This window comes from Fundulus heteroclitus, unplaced genomic scaffold (genome assembly GCF_011125445.2).
Source record: "Fundulus heteroclitus isolate FHET01 unplaced genomic scaffold, MU-UCD_Fhet_4.1 scaffold_58, whole genome shotgun sequence".
NCBI lineage: Eukaryota > Metazoa > Chordata > Actinopteri > Cyprinodontiformes > Fundulidae > Fundulus > Fundulus heteroclitus.
Window position 1 is genome coordinate 1968999 of NW_023397011.1, and position 19978 is coordinate 1988976.

At 41.1% G+C, this 19978-nt stretch overlaps 2 protein-coding genes across 12 annotated transcripts in view; one reads left to right on the top strand and one right to left on the bottom strand.

Annotated features, from left to right (window-relative positions):
- Nucleotides 1–7107, bottom strand: part of phc2a (polyhomeotic homolog 2a (Drosophila)) — a 71340-nt gene extending 64233 nt beyond the window's left edge. The window contains exons 1-4 of one of the 3 annotated variants that reach the window (XM_036133126.1): nt 6780–7107; nt 4548–4713; nt 3785–3863; nt 2306–2417 (exon numbers count right to left, since the gene is read on the bottom strand). In XM_036133126.1, the coding sequence (XP_035989019.1) occupies nt 2306–2417; nt 3785–3863; nt 4548–4688 (332 nt within the window). In that variant the 5' untranslated portion in view covers nt 4689–4713; nt 6780–7107. The remainder of the gene's footprint in view (nt 1–2305; nt 2418–3784; nt 3864–4547; nt 4714–6779) is intronic. The other 2 variants (XM_021312916.2, XM_021312917.2) reach the window with 2 other exon arrangements.
- Nucleotides 7108–11041: 3934 nt separating this feature from the next.
- The window catches only part of LOC105920893 (atrial natriuretic peptide receptor 1), a 32086-nt gene continuing 23149 nt past the window's right edge, over nt 11042–19978 (top strand). For 4 of the 9 annotated variants that reach the window (XR_004929846.1, XM_036133116.1, XM_036133120.1 and 1 more), the window contains exons 1-2: nt 11042–11415; nt 13661–14777. Coding sequence is in view for 7 of the 9 variants with exons in the window: in XM_036133116.1 (XP_035989009.1) it covers nt 11267–11415; nt 13661–14777 (1266 nt within the window). In the remaining 2 variants the exon portion in view is untranslated. Of the gene's footprint in view, nt 11416–13660; nt 14778–17432; nt 19320–19978 lie in introns of those variants that run through there. The other 5 variants (XM_036133119.1, XM_036133115.1, XM_036133117.1 and 2 more) reach the window with 5 other exon arrangements.

A 19978-nucleotide genomic window follows, 5' to 3' on the forward strand; every position in this document is an offset into this window, starting at 1 on the left:
ACGGCAGATCAAAGGTTTGTGTGGATTACCCCACACCTTCACACAACGTTCACTTTGTACATGCCAAGATGTGCATACAATAATGTGCCGCAGTTTTTTTGTGTGTGTGCGGAGGCTTTGTACATGAGGCTCCAGGTGAGAAATCATTTGCTTTAATGAAGAGAGGTATGTTAAACCTACACAGTCTGGGCTGTTTTGTTGCTTGAGCACCTATATAATTGATAGAACCATTAATTCTGCTGTTACGACCTGGCTCAAACGCCATAACAAAAAGGAAGACACCATGTCTACAAGGCAGCTGTGGTTGTAATATCTACTCTCTAGAATACAATTTAGAAGGAGAATGTCTGACCTGGATGGAGCAGCAAGTCTAACTGAATGGTTCATAAAATATTTGTTTGATGACCTGGAACTTTTAAGTGTGACAAAAGCAAAAAGAGAAGACATTTGTCAGCAGGTAAATACTTTTTCACAGGACTGTATGTTAACAACACAATGTTGACCAGTACTTCCCAGAAGTTGAAATTTTATTTGGACCTTTCTGGATAAATAAGGAGAAAAAGACATAGTAACTAAACAAGGGTCTAAATCGGGGGCCCGTTCTTTGTACGTTGCTTAAAACATCCGAGATCAAATGAGACATCCAAGATGATTTCATCCGGCTAATCCTGATCCGGCTAATTGGGTTCTTCAAACACACCTGTTGTTTATGATTAGTATGGCTGGATTGAGTTATCTGAGGTAACTGTGCGTTTATGCGTTTGTTTAAAAGGGGAAATATATCGATAGTAGAAACGATGATCAGCAACACTGCTATTGGCTGGTCAGCTTGGCCAAAGAACGGCCACAGTTTTTCTCCCAAGCAGAACACAAGCTTTTAATGTAAGGTTATGCCGAATTTGAGTCATTAATTAAAACGACAGGGAACACCTCAAAATTTGTTAAAGCCAGGAGAAAGGGCTGGCAAAAAGTAGCAGACAAATGAATGCGTAAATACTGTCCATGGCCGATGTTTCTATCACTTTCTACAGTATGAATTTTTGCATTTTAATACTTTGATATTTACTTTGTTCTTTTATATCAGAGCCTCCACGGGACCCATTAGAACATGGGGACAAGTAAAAGTGAAGTACAAGAATATTCTACAAAATGGTAGCCTTTAATTATTATACTTTATTTTAAAAAGGCACTTGTTATGTCAAGAGATCCAATTTCGGTGTCATTCCTTAGACACTGGAAGTAAAGGACACGTGCAAACTGGGAATTTTAACAAAAAAAATTCTTTATCTACACAGTTTACACGGTAAAACTGTATTGCTACGTGACTAGATAATCCATCCATAGTTTTTTTCTAATACAATATACGGCTCGATAGGAAGCAAGCCTTTCAAAGTAAAACTAAACTTCACAATAAAATGGCCTGGACAAAGCTTCTTACTGAATATGATAAAAATAAAAAGCAAACCATCATACAAATAACCTAAATATTTTCTATTTATGGCTCTAACACCACTTTTTCCTCTTTAAAAGCCACTGTTAAATGATGTGCTTGTCTGTTTATAACAGCCACAAAAAAATCTCTCTACAATTACACTGTCGCGCTGCGCTAAAGGATCCTGTCTATTGTGCAATACGCGATAAATTTGAAAAACTGCTAATTATTCTTGCACCTTCCGCAACAGGTTGCTGTCGTAAAAATGGACATGGCTACGACAGACTTCCCCATCTCCTCCACTTATATGACATGGCACAGAGGTTAGGGAGTTCGTCCTGCAATTGGCAGGTTGCTGGTTCGATCCCCCGTACTGACTGTCTCTGTCGTTGTGTCCTTGGGCGAGACACTTCACCCGCATTGTCTGCTGGCGGTGGTCAGAGGGCCTGGTGGCGCCGGTGCATGGCAGCCTCGCCTCTGTCAGTCTGCCCCAGGGCAGCTGTAGCTACTAACATAGCTCACCACTGTCAGGGTGTGAATGTGTGTGTGTATGGGCGAATGACTGAACTGTAGTGTGAAGCGCTTTGGAGGTCGTCAAGACTAGTTAAAGCGCTATACAAGTACAAGCCATTTACCATTTTATACCGCTGCGATCTAATCCTATTTACATGAAATAAGCCTGCTCGCGAGCAGGCTTAAGCTGGCGCACATGTTGCTATGACAACAAGTCCAAGATGAGTTTCGAAGAACCAAACGATCCAAGATAATGCCAAATTGTCAACAATCAAATCCAGCTAACTGAGTTAGCGACGTACGAAGAACGGGCCCCAGGGCAAAAACCTCAGAGAGTGAAAACAAAGAATCCCGACCTACCGTTTAGCACACACTGTGGAACAGAACCTCTTGGACCTTTTGAAGATGTAGGCAAAATCCACCTTACCACACAGCTCGCAGGTCAACATGGGTTCCTGCTGGGCCTTTAAATCTGACAGAACACACAATCAGCAAACAAAGTTACTGTCAGATGGTTCCTTGATTTTATTTACCATAAACAAGATCAAATCTGAAGAAAGGCAAGGAAATGTGGCCTATTTCCTCACTTTCAGATGTCACTGGCAAGAATATTAAATGGACTTCTACTCATGCTGACATGTCATTATTTTCATTAATCCTTTATTCATACAGGAAAATTTCTTGAGACTCATGGTCTCATTTTCAAGAGAGACCTGTTACATACATCAACAACAATAACATCCATCCATCCATTTTCTAACCCACTTAATCCCTCATGGGCTCGCGGGGTTTGCTGGTGCCTATCTCCAGCGTTCACTGGGCAAGAGGCGGGGTACACCCTGAACAGGTCGCCAGTCTGTTGCAGTGCACAACAATAATATAAAAACAGTAATTAAATAATCCACTAACACTTCTGAAGAGCAATACCATAACAACACCAGCAGGGGTTTCACTCAAAACAAGTACAAGAGCCTCCAGACGTATTTTCCAATCCTTTTATAAAAATTCAGAACTTCACAAATGTGGCCAAACTAAAGAGGTTCAGGTCCTGCTGAACGATGTTCCAGGTGGAAGGACCAGAGAAGAAGAAAGTTTTTTTTTCCCTGAGCTCAGTACACACTTGATGGAACACTGAATGTAACAAATTCCAAACCTGACATTTACATGTCAGGTTTGATGGAACCAGACCAGGGATGGATTTGTAAATTAATTTGTACCAGTGTAAGATTCTGTGAGTATGTAGATAGGGCCATTTAACTAAGGAGTATAAGGTGCAATGGTGAGTGAGGCTTTGCCATCTGTGATAAGTGTTTTTAGATCCAAAGTCTCACTGACCCAGATGCACATTCATACACCAATACACAGATCTGCAGGCAACCCCTTGCCTAAGGGGTGCTGTCATAGTATTGTGTTCAAAATTAAAAATCTAAAAGTGAAAAGGGAGCAAACACAGTAAACTATAAAGGTTGAAGTGGATTTAATATCACTTTCATCCATTTATTCAAGACCAGATAAAAAATAAGCATTAACAGTTCCCTCTAAGGCCATTAAGCACAAGTACTGAGAAAGAACATGTGCCAGTTGTTTCCCTGGAGATCACTTTGTCTGGTGAATATCTAGACTTACTCATTCAAAGTTGGAGTTTACTTTTGTTTGAGCACATTTTGTTTGGGACTGGAGAACTAAACCAGGCTTGTTTTTGAAAAATTTGTAATCAATCAATGGACAAACAAATTAAACCCAAAAAGTGATCCTAATTTTGAGGAAAAGAACCGTTTTAAGAGGGCAAATTAACTTTAACATTGATTTAAAAACAGAAACATAAGGAAAAGCATTTACCCTTTGAAGATAGGCCATCCATCTTTGAATCTGCTGCACGTCTCCTGAGGCTCTCTATCGAGAAAGATGGACGCTCCACCTGCAGAAAAAATGTTTGTTGATTTAGCTATTAAGAACACCAAGTACAGTCGATTTCCAGTGTAAACTCATTTAAGGATGTTATTAGATTCTTGAAGCATATTTCTCCATACACTTGGCTTAGACTGTTAGGAGTAAATACAAAAAAAGCTTTGCATACCTGATGACAATGACTGCATTCTGAGGCGTCAAACAAGAAAAATGCCTTCAACAATTAGCAGCACTGACATTTGGAATTAAAGGCTTGCGCCAATAAAGCCTGGTACTTAGCCTTCATTAGAAGACATACTGCAAGTCATAAATAATACACCAAGCACCGGCCTGACTTTATAAATAAGATTTCCCCTTATAGTCCCTCAGAGGGGGAGTTTGTCTCTACATTTAACACGTCCCTCCGGGAGTAGTGTTGTGCCACACGGAGCAATCTCCCCACAAGGAGCAATCTGTGGTCAAGGGTCTTGCTCAGGGTCCAAGACTGACTGACTGACTGAGTTTCAAATCAGCAACCTTTGCAGCCTCTCCCAAGACGCAAACACCTGGCTCTCTTACCACATGACCACCACTTCCACGCATTAGGTGTGCAACTGCATGTCAGAGTGGCTTCCAAGTGAGATCTGTTATTAAACCACATATCTCTGTTAGAGCCGACTTTCCTCAACAGATCCAGGCCTGATCTGGTACTCACAGGGAAAGGCTCGGCACCTTCTTGGATAACGAAGCCTTCAATCAGGTGTGTCAGGATGCGGGACTTGTCTATGGCCTGCTGGGCTGCTTTGCTCTCTCCATTGTGTTGGCTGCTGTTAGTGCTCACATTCCCAGAGGTCATGACTGGAGCACAGGCTGCCCCAAACCTGTCAAGACAACAGCAAAATGTAGCAGCATGGATCTGAAAGGCAATTCAAAGACAGAAGTACAGAAAGGTTGGTGTGCTGGGTGGCTGATGAACCAGATTAACATTTTTAATTTCTGAATGTTGCTCTTCGAACACCCCTCAGCATCTTCAGCCATAGAGGTAACTCCAAGGAGGTAACACCGTGCTTCTGTGAGAAACACATTTCACCACAAACAGAATCAGACAGCTACAGAGCTGAGAGGATGGTCAGTAGTCCACAAGTTGGTGGAAGCCGTAATTCAGCTGTGGCATAGCAAGCAACAAGTCTAACAGCAGCTAGTTCCAACATTATCAACCATACCCAAATATCTCCTCCAGCAGATTTATAGAGTAACAGAAGGAAAACGCTCCTGCTACTTCAGCCTGCTCATTTCATGCCACAAACACAACAGCTGACTGAAGGTACCATTAGGGGACAGATGTATGTACTGGTATCTGAGTACACCAGGTGTTTAAAAAGGTTCTGGTTACACAACCACAAAGATTTTCTGTAATTCTACTCCTATGGTTTGAAGCCCTTTTAATGAGATGCCAATGCTCCAAAGTAATACGAGTTTTCTCTTCCTGTGTGAAACTAAAGAGTTACAGCACCAACCCACACTCCCCCCCCCCACCCCCACCCCCACCACACACACTCCTTGCTGCACACTGCCAGTCAGCTGGCTGAAAGAAGACTCCTGCACTGCCCTTCACTAAAAAGAAAAACATGTTTGACACATTTGGGAATATTTCCTCTGTGTGGAAACTAAAGGAGCACCTAGCACTTTTATTTAAGGTATTGCTGCTTTCAAAACGAAAGCTGACAAGTTATGAGAAGCATGTCTGCAGCGGACTGTAGGCTTTACCTAAGCAGATAGGTCAAGCAGCTTAAATCAACTTGTTACATTTGTTAAAAGAGCGGAAAAAGCAAAAATTATATTATTTTACTCAATAAGCGCTTAATATATAAAATTCAGCAATTACTTAACCAGTATTTTCTACCTCAGCATATTATTTCTCAAATGTAGGAATAGATGACAATAATTTATTTTGTACATAAAAGCAATAATGTTCAACAACATTATTTTATGTTTTTGTTTTAAATACCTGAATATTTTTTCACAAGTTTATCAAGACAAACAGAACCAATTCATTTCCAGAAATACAAATCAAATCAATATAATACAATCACACAGATCCAAACTCTACATTCATTCCAGTCAGATCGTGATAGAAGCCAGTGAGTTTCAATTTAAAGGTAGTTAGTAAATGGATATGTCTAAGGAATGCTGTTGCAGCACTACCTGAAGCCAGCATGCACTTGGTGACCATTGAAAGGAACAACTCCACTTAACCCAAATAAAACCAGCAAGCATAAGCAGGAGCAGGATGAGCGGCCATCTGCCATGATAGATGAACAGTTCCCCAGGCTTGCAGAAGATCTGTCTTTGACTCATTTTCATTCAGTCGGGTTCAACAAATGCCGCTGCTGTCAGCAGATTTAGCTGCACTTCCCAAACTAAGCATCTACCTTGAAAAAGGTCAACTTAATTTCTTTTTCAATTATCTTGCGTGAAATATGAGTTTCGCCTCTTCAGCAGATAAAGGTCCAACCGAAACAAGAAGGAAAACAATTCATAGCTATACACCAAAAAGTTTGCTTTTTTATGTTATTTTTTATTGTATTCAAACAGCAGAACCAAATTAAAGTGGGCAGTTTTTGGTAGAAAGCTAGGCAGGAAGAAGTATATGGGAATACACAAAACAGCATAATTTGAGGGAACTTTTCTTTTAATAGTTCTCTTTACTTGAGCTCAGTAAGAACTTGTTTCCATCCTAGAAGCGCAGGGAGCCAGTGTTCCCGGTAAATAGAGGCTGAGCTGCGGGTTGCAGGAATCCCAAGTTAGGGGCCAAAATCAGTGTTGTGCAAACTAACGGCAAACATCCCTGTAGCCTTAATAAGAACATAATCTGTTGTTTAAATTACTTCAGCCTAAAGCCATTTAAGCAACACGTCTGTAGAAGTCAAGCTAGCAGCTGGCTTACTTTAACCGTCCGAAACCAGTTCGGAATCAGTTCCAGGCGCCCTGACCGGTAACAATGGTCCAAGGAAGAAAAGCTCTTTGTTCGGCGGCTCCAAGCTGAACAACCGCTCCGCTCAGGACGCTGGGAACAACCCCGGCGGGACAACCCCAGCCAGCTGGGACCCTCACACAACCGCATAAACCGGGCCGAACCGCCACGTTACACCAGGAGCCGCAAAGTTACCAACTGCTTCATATCTTCACCACGACTCCACGCCGCACTTTCCAACGCTGTTATTAACATCCATTAGGACCCAACTGCAAGTAATCATTAATGGGATGGACTCGCATCATTTCCGCTACAATCGTCAAAATAAAAGCATGGTTTGTATTTTGGATGTCAGGGCAGATGGACCCTCGTGTGCCCTCGTCCACTTTCTGAACTTATTCTGAAAATAATGACGGCATCATGCCTTTGGACGCAGGTCAGCTTCACGGGGACGCGCTAAAAACACTTGTAGTTGGAAGCAAGAAGCAAGTTGCTGGTCCTGCTGGTCGTTTGGAGAACGTCACAAACAAAGAGGAGCGCTACTACAAACCCGCTGTCCCGGCTCGAAAGGGATGGACCAGGGGTCCGTTCTTCGTACGTCGCTAACTCAGTTAGCTGGATTTGATTTTTGACGATTTGGCATGATCTTGGATCGTTTGGTTCTTCGAAACTCATCCTGCACTTGCTGTCATAGCAACATGTGCGCAAGCAAATAAGCCTGCTCGCGAGCAGGCTTATTTCATGTAAACAGGATTAGATCGCAGCTTTATAAGTGAAGGAGATAGGGAAGTCTGTCCAGCCAGTGCACTTGGACCACTTAGTGGCAGAGGACGGGACAGAATTGTGGAATACCGTTTTTAATGTTTAATTAAAAGACGAAACAAATAATGCTTAGTTCCTGTCGTTTTATTTAAACAATTCTTTATAAAGAACAGCCAGCAAGTCATCTTTTGTCTGCATTAAGAGATAGTTATGTAAAGTCAACAATACTACTGTCAAATGGTGTATTAGAACCAGTGACGTGCGGTGAGGTTCATAGCTGGTGAGGCACTGACGTCATCAGAATCAGATTTGCAAATAGATGCATAGATTGACAGCAGTTTACAGGTTATGTTTCACTTCTTCATCCTTACACATACAAACGGTAGCTCACAAAACACACATTTCCTTAAAAAACAAAACAAAATAAATGTTATTACTGTCTTACCTTTACTTATAAATGAAGTCCATGCGTCGCTCCTTCTGCACAAAAACATCCGTCACTTTGCGATAGAAGTCCTCCTTATCTTCCTTCAGTTTTAAAAGTCTCTCTGTCTCAATGGAGATCACTGCCAGGGAAGAAAGCCTTCCTTGATCCGTCCTGTTCCTGCTGTATGTTTTCAGTCTCTTCAGGGCTGAGAATGACCGCTCCACTGACGCTGTAGTAGCTGAAACCGTGAGCACGAGCTGGAGCAACTTTGTCGCCTCAGGAACAGTTACAACAAGATCCTTCTCGGCCAAAAAGTTGAGAAGCTGTCCAGGAGATTTGCATTCATCCCTCACCGTTTTTGATGGATGAATGCAAGAGAGGGAAAAAATCACTATCTCTATTATAATCTATCGCTGCACTTGACTTGCTTCCCGAATCGTTTAGCCTAGCTCGCTGTCACTTACTCGGCAGTTGAGGAGTGAACAAGACGAACGTCTGGGATCTTGAGCGCCCCCTGCCATGAGGCAAGAGAACTGCCTGCCTCACCTCGAACCTGTTCTCTGCCGTTTATAATCGCTCATTACACGAAACACGTTACACAAACACAGTTGGTGACAAAAAGCACTGTACATTATATACATAAGCTAAATTATTGGAAATAAGTTCACATATTAAATTTGTTTAAACCATTTTATTGACGCCGTACAGCAACATGCTCTCTCCGCTTAGCAGCCAGCGCAGAGCCAGGGGTTGCGCAATCCAAGGTGATGCAGAGCTCGCTGCTGCCTCACCCGCATCGCTTCCAAGCATTTGAATGGGAAAATAAGAAAATTCAGCGATTTTGAACAAATAAAAATCGAAATTGGTGAAGCTACATGAAAAATAAATATTTTTTTAGTACAAACCACCGGATGAATATAACAATTTAAATTACTTTATGATTATATATTTTCTTTCTTTCCATGATGGCTGGTGAGGCACTGCCTCACCTGCCTCCCCTGACCGCACGTCACTGATTAGAACTTACTCTGAAGGTCCTTTTGAAGCAACTCGATCTCTAGTGCATTTTTTCTCTTTTTCAAGTTGTGGCGTTAAATTTCTCCTCTTAATTTGTGTTTTTTTTTCCAGGTCAAAATACAAATTTTTTTGTTTGTTGAAGAAGCCGTTTATATAGGGAACGGATGGCACCCTGTGTCGGTTTGTGAAAGAAAAAGAAAGGGTGAAACATGCCTCATGCAACAAAAGTAAAAAGAACAATTTTTTCCCCCAGCCTTCTTATTGGTGGCTGTTATAAACAGACAAACACATCATTTAACAGTGGCTTTTTAAAAAGAGGAAGAAGTTACTTTTTAAAATACAGTAAAGTAATTAAAGGCTACCATTTTGTAGAATATTCTTGTACTTCCCTTTTCCCCCATGTTCTAGTGGGTCCCGTGGAGGCTCTGACATAATAGAACAAAGTAAATATGAAATTATTAATATGCAAAAATACATACTGTAGAAAGTGATAGAAACATCTACCATGGACAGTATTTACGCATTAATTTGTCTGCTACTTTTTGCCAGCCCTCTCTGCTTTAGCAGACTTTGAGGTGTTCCCTGTCGTTTTAATTAATGACTCAAATTCGGCATAACCTTCCATTAAAAGCTCTTGTTCTGCTTGGGAGAAAAACTGTGGGCGGTCTTTGGCCATGCTGAACAGCCAATAGCAGCGTTGCTGATCATTGTTTCTACTATCGATACATTTCCCCTTATAAAGCAACGCATGAACGCGCAGTTATCTCAGATAACTCAATCCAGCGATACTAATCATAAACAGCAGGTGTGTTCGAAGAACCCAATTAGCCGGATCAGGATTAGCCGGATGAAATCATCTTGGATGTCTCATTTGATCTCAGATGTTTTAAGCAACGTACGAAGAACGGGCCCCAGTATGTCGCTCATCAAGCGTTCTCTTAGTCCCAATAAGTCATTTTCATAAGCAGGTTGTCCGCAAATAGCCTTAAATCAGAGCCAACCGGACTTTTCTGCCATGACTCGGATAACTGAGAATTTTCTCATCATAGGAAGATTAATTGTTTTCCAGGGAGACGCCAGAGAGCCAAGAAAGACGAACCAATCTGTCTAAGCGACCACTTTTAAATGATTTCCTATAGAAAGTTCTCCTGTTCTGATGGTGGCGAAATATATGGTGGAACAGACCAGCACCAGCTTATTTGTTATTTTATTAGTCAGCAGTTTCCCGGTGCTGGCAGATCTTGTAATTTTAATATTGAATTACTCATACCTGGCTCTGGGTGGGTATTATTCGCCCTTGATTATCTTCCTGCACGTGTTCCAGTCTCATGCTGAGATTTTTTAAAAACATTTTTACTAATAAAATCCCCCAAGTTTCTGTTTTCATCTACTCCTCTCCTTTCCCATGCACCAGACATGGGAAACCCGGACGATACTTTACTCAAGCAGCTAAATGAACTTCAAAATTTGCAGTCAAACTTATCTGCATGACCAAACCATTTTTGTGATGGGTTTGGGGGGGGGGGGGGGGGGGGGGGGTTGGAGGTCCGGGAATTGAATTAAGAAAACAGATTTTTTTTTTTAAATATATATATATATATATATATATATATATATATATATATATGTGTGTGTGTGTGTGTGTGTGTATTAACTGGTCAACCTGCCCAGGGTGTACCACGCCTGTCGCTCATTGACAGCTGGAGATAGGCACCAGCACCCCTCGTGACCCCAAAGGGATAGACATGTTAGGTAACTCCAAAAGTACATATTTTTTCATATGAATAATGTTTGAAAAATTATTCCTGCCCCCAGGGATAAAACATGAATGACCAGAGGGGGGGACGTCACAAGCAGAGGGGGGGTAAATCCCCCCCATTCCCCCGGCAAATCGCACCCAGGTGTCCAGTTTTGCAACATGGTGCAGCCTTAGTTTATAGAAGGCAGATATAAGTAGTGAAATCACCCAGAATACATTTCCAAGCAGCACAGGAATGAGGCATCTTCTCTGATTCACGTTCACAATAACAGAACTCAACTTTTTTCTGCCACATACAATATGGCGGTGACGTTGACGTGCGAACCTGCGCCCTAATGACGTGTCTACGTATAATGATGTCTGTAGCCGCCCCTATGTGTCATTGAAAAAAAGTGCCACCCATACCAAAAACCGCCACTGGCTGCTCCTACTTGTGGGAATCCACTGCGGGACACGAATCTGACTGGAAGCAGGATCAGCAGCGGAAAAGGTCTCATGTCAACAACGCTGGACCTGATGAAAAAGCAGCGTTTAACACCTGGGACCCTGTCCTCTGCGTCTCTGAAAAGAAGACTGTTAAAGAAGAAGAGGAGAGTCGCACCGGGGATCCAGCGAGCCGCGGACAGCGACTGTGAGCCGTGCAGGTCAGACTCTGCTGATAGAAGTTCTGAAATTACACAGTTTAACCAAAAAAAAAAAAAAAAAAAAAAAAAAATAGAATCTTCAAGCGTTTTTAGTGCTGCGGGTTTCATCTAAAATTTAATGGAAAGAATCCTGCAACCGATCCATTTCTTTCTATTCTTCTGTTTCCAGGACGCCAGGCGTTCTCCTGTTCTCTTAAAATCACTTAAAATCAGTTCTCCTGTCTCTCTGAAGGTACTCTCCCCACTAAGCCACATTTGTCTGTGCAGATCAACTTATTAACTAGAAACTTCTGAAGAAGTTGAAGAAGGCGCCTGCCTGGTGGTGTGCATAACCGTCAAAGGCAAAGCTTCTGAGTGTTGGTTAGGCTGAGCTTTTGTAGGGTGTAAGGTACATCTGTTAGGAGCTTGCAAAAATTATAAATGTGTCTCTCTCTCCATGTGGTGGAAAGGAAAATGTAAGCTGTTCAGATTGAATGCTGCTTATTTCAAATATGTTTGGTCGTTTAAAAATTATCCTTGGTTGTAGGCTTTTATTGCTTTCGTGTTCGTGAACTGAGAATTGTGGTCATTTATTTTACCCTTCTAAAGTTTGTTAATAAAGGCCACAATTAATGAAATACTAAATTCTTAGCATCCTTCGTTTGCAAGACATCTTAGCAAAACATGTTTTTTTAAAAAGCTCTTAAAAGCGACTTAATCCACAGCGTGGTGATGTTAGAACAGAATTACCTAAATGAAAAGTGTACAAAATCATTACGCTTGACATAAAATATTTAAACAACAAAGCACATACTTTTTGGTTTGACATTAATTCCAGTGTATCAATATGAAAGTAGAATTCACCTGTGTAAAAACAATAAAGGAAGAGACATTAAAAACTTGAGAATATAAAATACTGATCAGGGCCGGTTTATAAAATTTGTGTTATTAAAACATGATTAAATAGTAGCATGAAAAAATTAAATATGTGAATAAAAAAGTTAAAGGCATGAGGTGAACTGTATTGTTTTAATTTAAAAAGTAGTAAATACTTCAATGTAGCATGAAAAAATTAAATATGTGAATAAAAAAGTTAAAGGCATGAGGTGAACTGTATTGATTTAATTTGAAAAGTAGTTTTTTAAAGCCAAAGGGAAATGAAATATTGGGTGAAAATGTAATTCTCTGATATTGGCACAGCTTGGATTCGAACCTCGGATCTTCTGCTTGGCAGCCCGAGACCTAACCCACTCGACCAAAATTCAAGTGCCGTGCTCAGCTGTGCATTATTGAGAGCTCAACTATGTTGAAAAAGTGGTTTGAAGAAGTGGTTTTTGGTGAATTTTGTCACCACGGTAACTCTAAATGGCGTGAAGTACAAAAAGCACACTTTGCGGCGTCAAGACGCATGTTTTGATATATAGTTTGTGGGGGGTAGACCCTACGGTTCGGGCTGTATAAACGGTGACGGATGATTAAAAAGGAACTAGAAACATTCAATTTCTGAAGAAATTGAAGAAGGCTCCCGCCTGGTGGTGCACATAACCGTCAAAGCCAAAGCTTCTGAGTTCCTTGGTTGTAGGCTCTTATTGCTTGGGGATTTTAAATCAAATCTTCAGTGTGAAAAGGATTTGTCTTCATCAAAACCAGCCGACAGGAGAAGGTCTGCATTGAAGCAGCATGGAAAATTGGTGTTATTAAAACATGATTAAATACTTCAATGTAGCATGAAAAAATGAAATATGTGAATAAAAATGTTAAAGGATTCAATAAATGGTGAAATGTATTGATTAAAATTCAAAAATACTTATTTAAACCCAAAGGAAAATTAAATGTTGGGTAAAAATGTAACCTCTTGATTGGCAACCAAACACCTAACCCACTGTACCAAAGACCAGTGCCATGCATAGCTCTGAATTATGAAGAGGTCAACTGTGTTGAAGAAGTGGTTTTTGGTCAATTTTGTCGCCAGGGTAACTGGAAATGGTGTCAAGTACAAAAAGCCCACTTCACGGCATTGGGACGAACGTTTTGATGTATAGTATGTGGGGGTAGACCCTACGGTTCGGCCTGTATTAACGGTGATGGACCCTTATTGGGTGCATAGTATAAGGCCTCCGCCATGCATATTCAATGCATAGGCGGGCGCCTAATAATGTTTTTGAACTTTAAAGTTGTCAAGAATATCTGGAAATCTTGAGTTTTAGAACTTATTTTGAATCATTTTAGATGAGAAAATATTAGCAGTTGTTTTCCTGTGTTTCAGGTGTTTCATGTTTTCTTCATCGGGCAGCAGTCGCTCTGTTCGTCGGATTCTGACAGCCTGCGTGCTCTCCTTCCTGGCTCTGCTTGGCTCTGTATCCCTTGACCTTAGCTCCAACTTTGTTTTGCTTGAAGCTACGGAAGCTGCATACAATGAACTAAATTCATGCAGGACAATAGCTCTTCTGCAACTAATTAATGAGCTGCAGAAGATGAGACATTTACTGACCAAAGACTCAGGCAATGAGACCCTGGGATCAGGTTTCCTACCATTGGATTACCTCTGTGGTAAAGTGGTGAACTACAGACTCAATGGTACCCTTCCTTGCAGCGCAGAGTTGTCTGGATTCTGTCAGCAGATGAAGAGAAGCATACAGATATTTCTAAATGCATCCTTGGCTACCAACGGCACAAATTCTATTTTCACTCAGGTCATAGAGAGACTTTTGACCCTCTGGGGCTCAGTAGAAGTTGATTTAAGTAATGCCAAACAAAATTCAAACTGGAGAGATGTTCTGTCCGCCAGACTTCTGGTAACATTCATAGAACTCAACTACCAGCTGATGTTCTACCACAACACGATGACTCCTGCTGACTTCCAGCAAAGGTGGAGTCACACTCTGAACTTCCTGAGCTTATGTAGCGTAATGACAGAGCGACTGAATGACTGCTGGTCAGAGAATATAGACCTCAGGATAAACTTAAGTCTGGAAGCTCAACATCTGTATACTTTGGACCCAGGTCCATGGCAGATATCTGGAACAAGAAGCAAGCTTCTTTCAGGGTCACACACAGGAATTCAGGCTCTGATAAAAACCCAACAGTGCTTGTTTGATCGCGCATCCCTAGCTCTCCGGCTAGCATCTCGATCCATGTCTTCAATCCTCAGCATGAGGATCTGCCTGCTGGCAATGGCATGCCTCATCTACCCTGTGGTGATGTTCTCTTTCAAACAGATGACAGAGTGGATCCAGAACTATCTTCAAAGTTTAAAAGAGAAAACTGAGGATCTGAAACGCCAGAGGAAGTTGGCTGAAGATCTGTTGCATCAAATGCTGCCAAAGTCAGTAGCCAAGCAGCTCAGGAAGCAAAAACAGGTTGAAGCTGAGAGCTATGAAAGGGTAAGTGCAACAACAAATAATTAGAATAATGAAAATGTGTGAACATATTCTTGGTACCATCTATTTAAAAGCGTTGTTTTTCAAGAAGGCATAGTTATGAGCTTCCATGGACATAATGACTTTGTCAAATACTTTTACACAGAGGCAGTAAGAGGATTACCTGACGCCGCCAGATAGATTTGCTCCACATATCCATCTGGAAACCTTCCGTTGAAGTAATTTTGGGAAGGGGCGAAAATACTGGTTAGCTGATTGGCCTATGTTGGTGATAGACGGGCCAAATGAACCAATCAGATTCGTTGTCGCTCGTAACAGAGCGACGACGAAAACACAACCACAAGCCAAGCTACTCTTGCTGCTGCAGGTAAAGTCTCGTTAGCTCAGCTAAGAAATACTCTGTAATTCCGATAAAACTTGCTCGATAGCCACGCTAACGCTAGTTTCATCGGCTGAAGCCGCCATGTTCTTTAGACTGAACTGACGCGCTTCCCGTTGCGTCACACCTCAACCCGCCTCAAAGCCAACACTGATTGGACGTTCGTTTGGTGAACGGCTCCAAATGTTCTTTAACGGAGAGTATCCAGACTGATCTGCGAGTGAAACCTTGAAAGCTCGCGAGATCAGGATGGTCTCACGAGGCTAGTAAGAGGAGCAGTAAGACCTTAAAGTCAATGGGGTCAAAGTGGTAACATGGTATTCAGACTTTGAAACTACAGTTGTGTTTTTGGACAGTGGAAAGAACCCAGGCATTCACAGGTAGAACACATACATTCCATGCAGAAAGAACCCAGGCCAGGATTAAAACCCAGGACCTTCTTGCTGCAATGCAACAGTGCTACCAACTGTTACACCATGCAGCCTGGCCACCATCTAATGTCCCATACATAGGAAAATAAACCAAAGGTTCATAAAAACAAATAATATGTTATTATTTTTCTAGAACATTTACTAGATGGCAGCATGGGCATACCATACAGAGTTTGACCATCCAACCATTGTCTATACCAGGGGTCACCAATCTTTTTAAAACTGAGAGCTACTTCATTGGTGTTTTGTCATACGAAGGGCTACCAGTACTGACCTTTGAACTAGAAGAGTCAGAGTTCATCTTAACTTTCTGTAAAATAAAACATTTTCATGCTTAGTTATAGATACTGTCGTCTTTAAATGTATACAAATGCAAGTGTGATTAAACAAGAAGAGTAACAGAATAAAACTAAGTTTTAGATGCAGCTCACTGGGGGGCTTGTGGGCACCACCTGTGGACCTGGGGGGCTACTGGGTGCCCGCGGGCACCATGTTGGTGACCCCTGGTCTATACCAATTTGTCTTTGCAAGGTCGGGGGCAGTGGTGGCAAGACAGAGAATCTGCATTGGAGTAGTGTGCCCCAGCTCTGTGGTCCATTGTGAAATTAAAGCCCTGGAGCTCCTCCAGCCAGCTAGCCACCTGTCCCTCTGGCACTCTGAATTACATAAGCCACTGGAGGTCAGCATGATCAACACTGGTGGTACAAAGTGTGCCACACAGATAGTATTTAAAGTGTCCCACCACTATCAAAACAGGCAGGAGCTCCCACCACATGATCCAGTAGCGTCACTCACTCTTATTCAGGACATGGCTGAAGAACACCACCATCTTCTTACCCTCCCGTCTGTTCTGTTACAGCGCAGCTCCTAGTCCCACACTACTTGCATCTGTATCCAGGAAAGTGGCAATGGGAAGTCAGGTGGGATAAGGATTTTAGACTTTGTCAGGGATTTGTTTAGGGTGTCAAGTGCCTGCTGACAATCTTGAAAACAGCTGAATCATTCTGCAGCAGGTGGAAGAGTGGTATGGCTATGGGGAGGAGAAGCCCTTTTCAAATCTCCTGTAGTATGAGGCCAGCTCCAGGAAGCTTTTTAGTTTTTTAGCATTTATCAAGGTGCAACTTCAAGCCTGCGGCACTCATTCTCTCCATCATCATCCAATGTGCATTTAAATATCCCTGAGCCGTGATTGGTGTTGCTGTCAATGGTTCTAGGAGTGTTCTAGACGTGGTTCTGACACCACGGTAACATTGTGTTATGGTACCCAAGCTCCCAACAGACGTTTTGCTCTTCAAAAATCGAAAGAAGCCAGACCCTTCAATCCAGCATTGATTTATATTCTAGAAATGAAGAACTTGACAGATAAATATACAACTTAAACTGGTTTCAAGGGTTGTGTATGACCCATTCTAAAATGATTAAAAGTATTGAATAAATTATTCTACTCTCTATCAGACAGTCCTACAGGAGAATGTTCAACCATTAATAAAAGACCTTAAGCCCAATTCTTTTTTTTGTAATTTGTCAATTCTGGTGCAAATGTGCAAGGAGGTAAACACTTGCAGTCTTCCTCTGGATAACCTAAGTCATTCCAACTTGAAGCTTTGTCAAAAAGGAAGGGTGTCTGCCTCATGGACTAAATCTGGGAGTTGGTTCCATAGGAGAGGAATCTGATAACTAAAAAATCTAAAGTGATACATTTTCTGCAGAAGTAATGAAAATTCTGGAGTAGCAAAATAAATTTTATAAGCATTTCCTTCTGTTGTCTGTCACTAGTAAAAGACAGAACAAGCTGGAGACATTGTTCAGAACAGTTTTCAATCTGGTCTTTTTCTCTTTCACTCTTAGGGCATTACCAAACCCATCTCTAGATGACGAAGCTGCAGGGTTTATGATGTTGCTATGAGGTGGTTACATCTGCAAGATCTGCAAAAACCCTAACTGAACGTGTGTGTTTGTTGCTTTTGTTGCTATTGTTGGCGTAATTACCTTTAATTGCCCTGCTACATATTCATGTGGAGATAAAACAAGTTGTACAGATGAAATTATGTCTGGCATATTGAAGAGGTTGGAAGCAGCTGGACCAAAAAAATTGTTGTCTTGTTGGTAGGGGGTTGGGGTCTGGTTTAAAAAGATCTGGTTTTTGAACCAATAAAAAAGAATGGACACACCTCTGTGGAACTCACTGAAAAAGTAAAATAAGGCTCTGATATGAAACAGCAAATACAGACTCGAAAACAGCATACATGTTGCAGCAGCTCTTCCTATACTCGTAGCAGAAAAATCTATAAAACTTTGATACTGATCATACAGATTTAGTTCATTGTTCTGTTCACCAAGCAGATTTTCTATTGATAAAAAAAAAAAAAAACAATATGAAAGATCTTCAGATGACAATTGACTGTTAAATGTTTTATTCATTCTCTAAATAAAAACTGACATACCTCAGTTGGAACCATGGTTCATAAAAAGAAAACAACATATACATTATTATAACTTAATATACGTATTTCCTTTACCTAATTACATCATGCACCAAGGAAGAAGAAAGAAAAAGTACAGGCATAAATTCCAGTCAAGTATATTTGGCGCTTGTAAATCAGAATGTTTAGTTGTGAATAGGTTTTTTCACTTAATAAATGTCTGAGAATTTCATTTTTGTGCATCCATGGATAAGAATTTATGCATGTGTAAAAAATATGTGTATTTGTAAAAAAAAAAAAAAAAGTACACAATTCAATCTGAAGAACTCACATGGAAAGAAGAGACAATTAGAAGAATTTATTGATACAATATTTTAAGACTTTGGCCCAGGCCCCATGAAGCAGCCGCCATGAGCGAGCCGCCAGGAGCGAGCCCCGGGAGGGAGGGATGGTCTCTGCACTTAGTGGAGAGCTGAGATGTCGCAGGAGATAATCTGAGATGTCGCAGGAGATAATCTGTTCTGCCCTCCCCCACCCCCCATCTAACATCAAGATGGGGGGTGGGGGTGGGCAGAACACAGAACAGATGGGTTTGGTTGTTGGGATGGCACTGCTACAAGTCCTGGAAGAGTAGTGAAAGTTGAAGATGGAGAACGGCGCTAGCTCTTCTGCGGCTCAGGTGGGTGTGACTTTCTCATTTAGTGGAACAAAATCATTACCCAGCTGTATATTTTCAGATGAATAAAGTTCAGTTACTATACCGAACTTCAGAAAAGTTGCTTCCATTCAAAACTGAAGCAAAGCATTTAATTTTGTTAAAAGCCTCAAAGCAAGCTTTAACATGGATCTTAGTATCACTCCTCACGTAGCATGTATCCAAAAATATTCCACTGTGTAGTCAGCTCAGTTCGCATTAAAGAAATCACCGCTATGGAGCATAATGTCTTCAATATAACTTTTATCTAAAAATTGCTTTGGTAATGGTTTAAACTGAAATGGTTTGACTTGACGTCAACAATGGCACTGGGTTAACCCTGAATTAAAGTACTATTACAGTGATAATTGTTTTCATTGCTAACAACGTAATGATTTTATTAGCTACCAGTACCCGTTTTAGTCAAGTTTATTCTGTTTCAGGTTATTGAATATGCTAAACTCAAGTATGCTTTACTGAAATTGTGGTTCATCTAATGTTCTCACAGGAGCATTTAATCAGGTAACAAATTAGCCTCATACTCTAGCTAATTAGCACAGAGGTAGGGGTCCCCTGACCCCTGCTCGGATCTTTGGTTCTCCACAACCACTATCAAGCTATTTCCTTCTGGATAATTTTCACCTAAACTAGTGCACTCTCACAAACTCCCACAGGTGCTGGGTCCCAGGTATTAAATGTTCACTTATATACAGAAAGCCTATAATTTATTTATTTATTTTCTTTCACTTTCTTTTTTTCACGTATCACATTACACATGTCAGCTTAAATAATAATACATATGATTTAGCAATGGCATCAAGGTGTTACTTGATTGTATCTGTTGCTTTATGTCTGTTGGTTGTGCTGTTCTTTTTGCGTGCGTCTCTTTCCAGGTGATGGAGCAGACAGAGGACGTTTTATCATTCTCTCCCTTTTATCTCTTCTTTCTTTCACCTCTTCTCTTTCTTTTTTTCCTCTTCTTGTTCTTCCTTTACTCTCCTACACTAGGACACTGCAATGTTTCCCATTGTAGTGTCATTACAATGGGAAACATTGTAGTGTCCATATAATTTGACATTCTCCCTGCAGGAATCACAATAAAGCTATTTACATGCACAAATCAAGCGGAGCACTATGGCGAAAGCTGTTTGCTCCACTTGTGAAAGCAAAATCTGTCGAGCTCTATTTGGCATTAAGACATCAATTCTTATTGCCACATTGCTAGACAGGACACTGGAAAAAAAAAAAGCAAGAACCTTAAATAGGATGGTGTGATA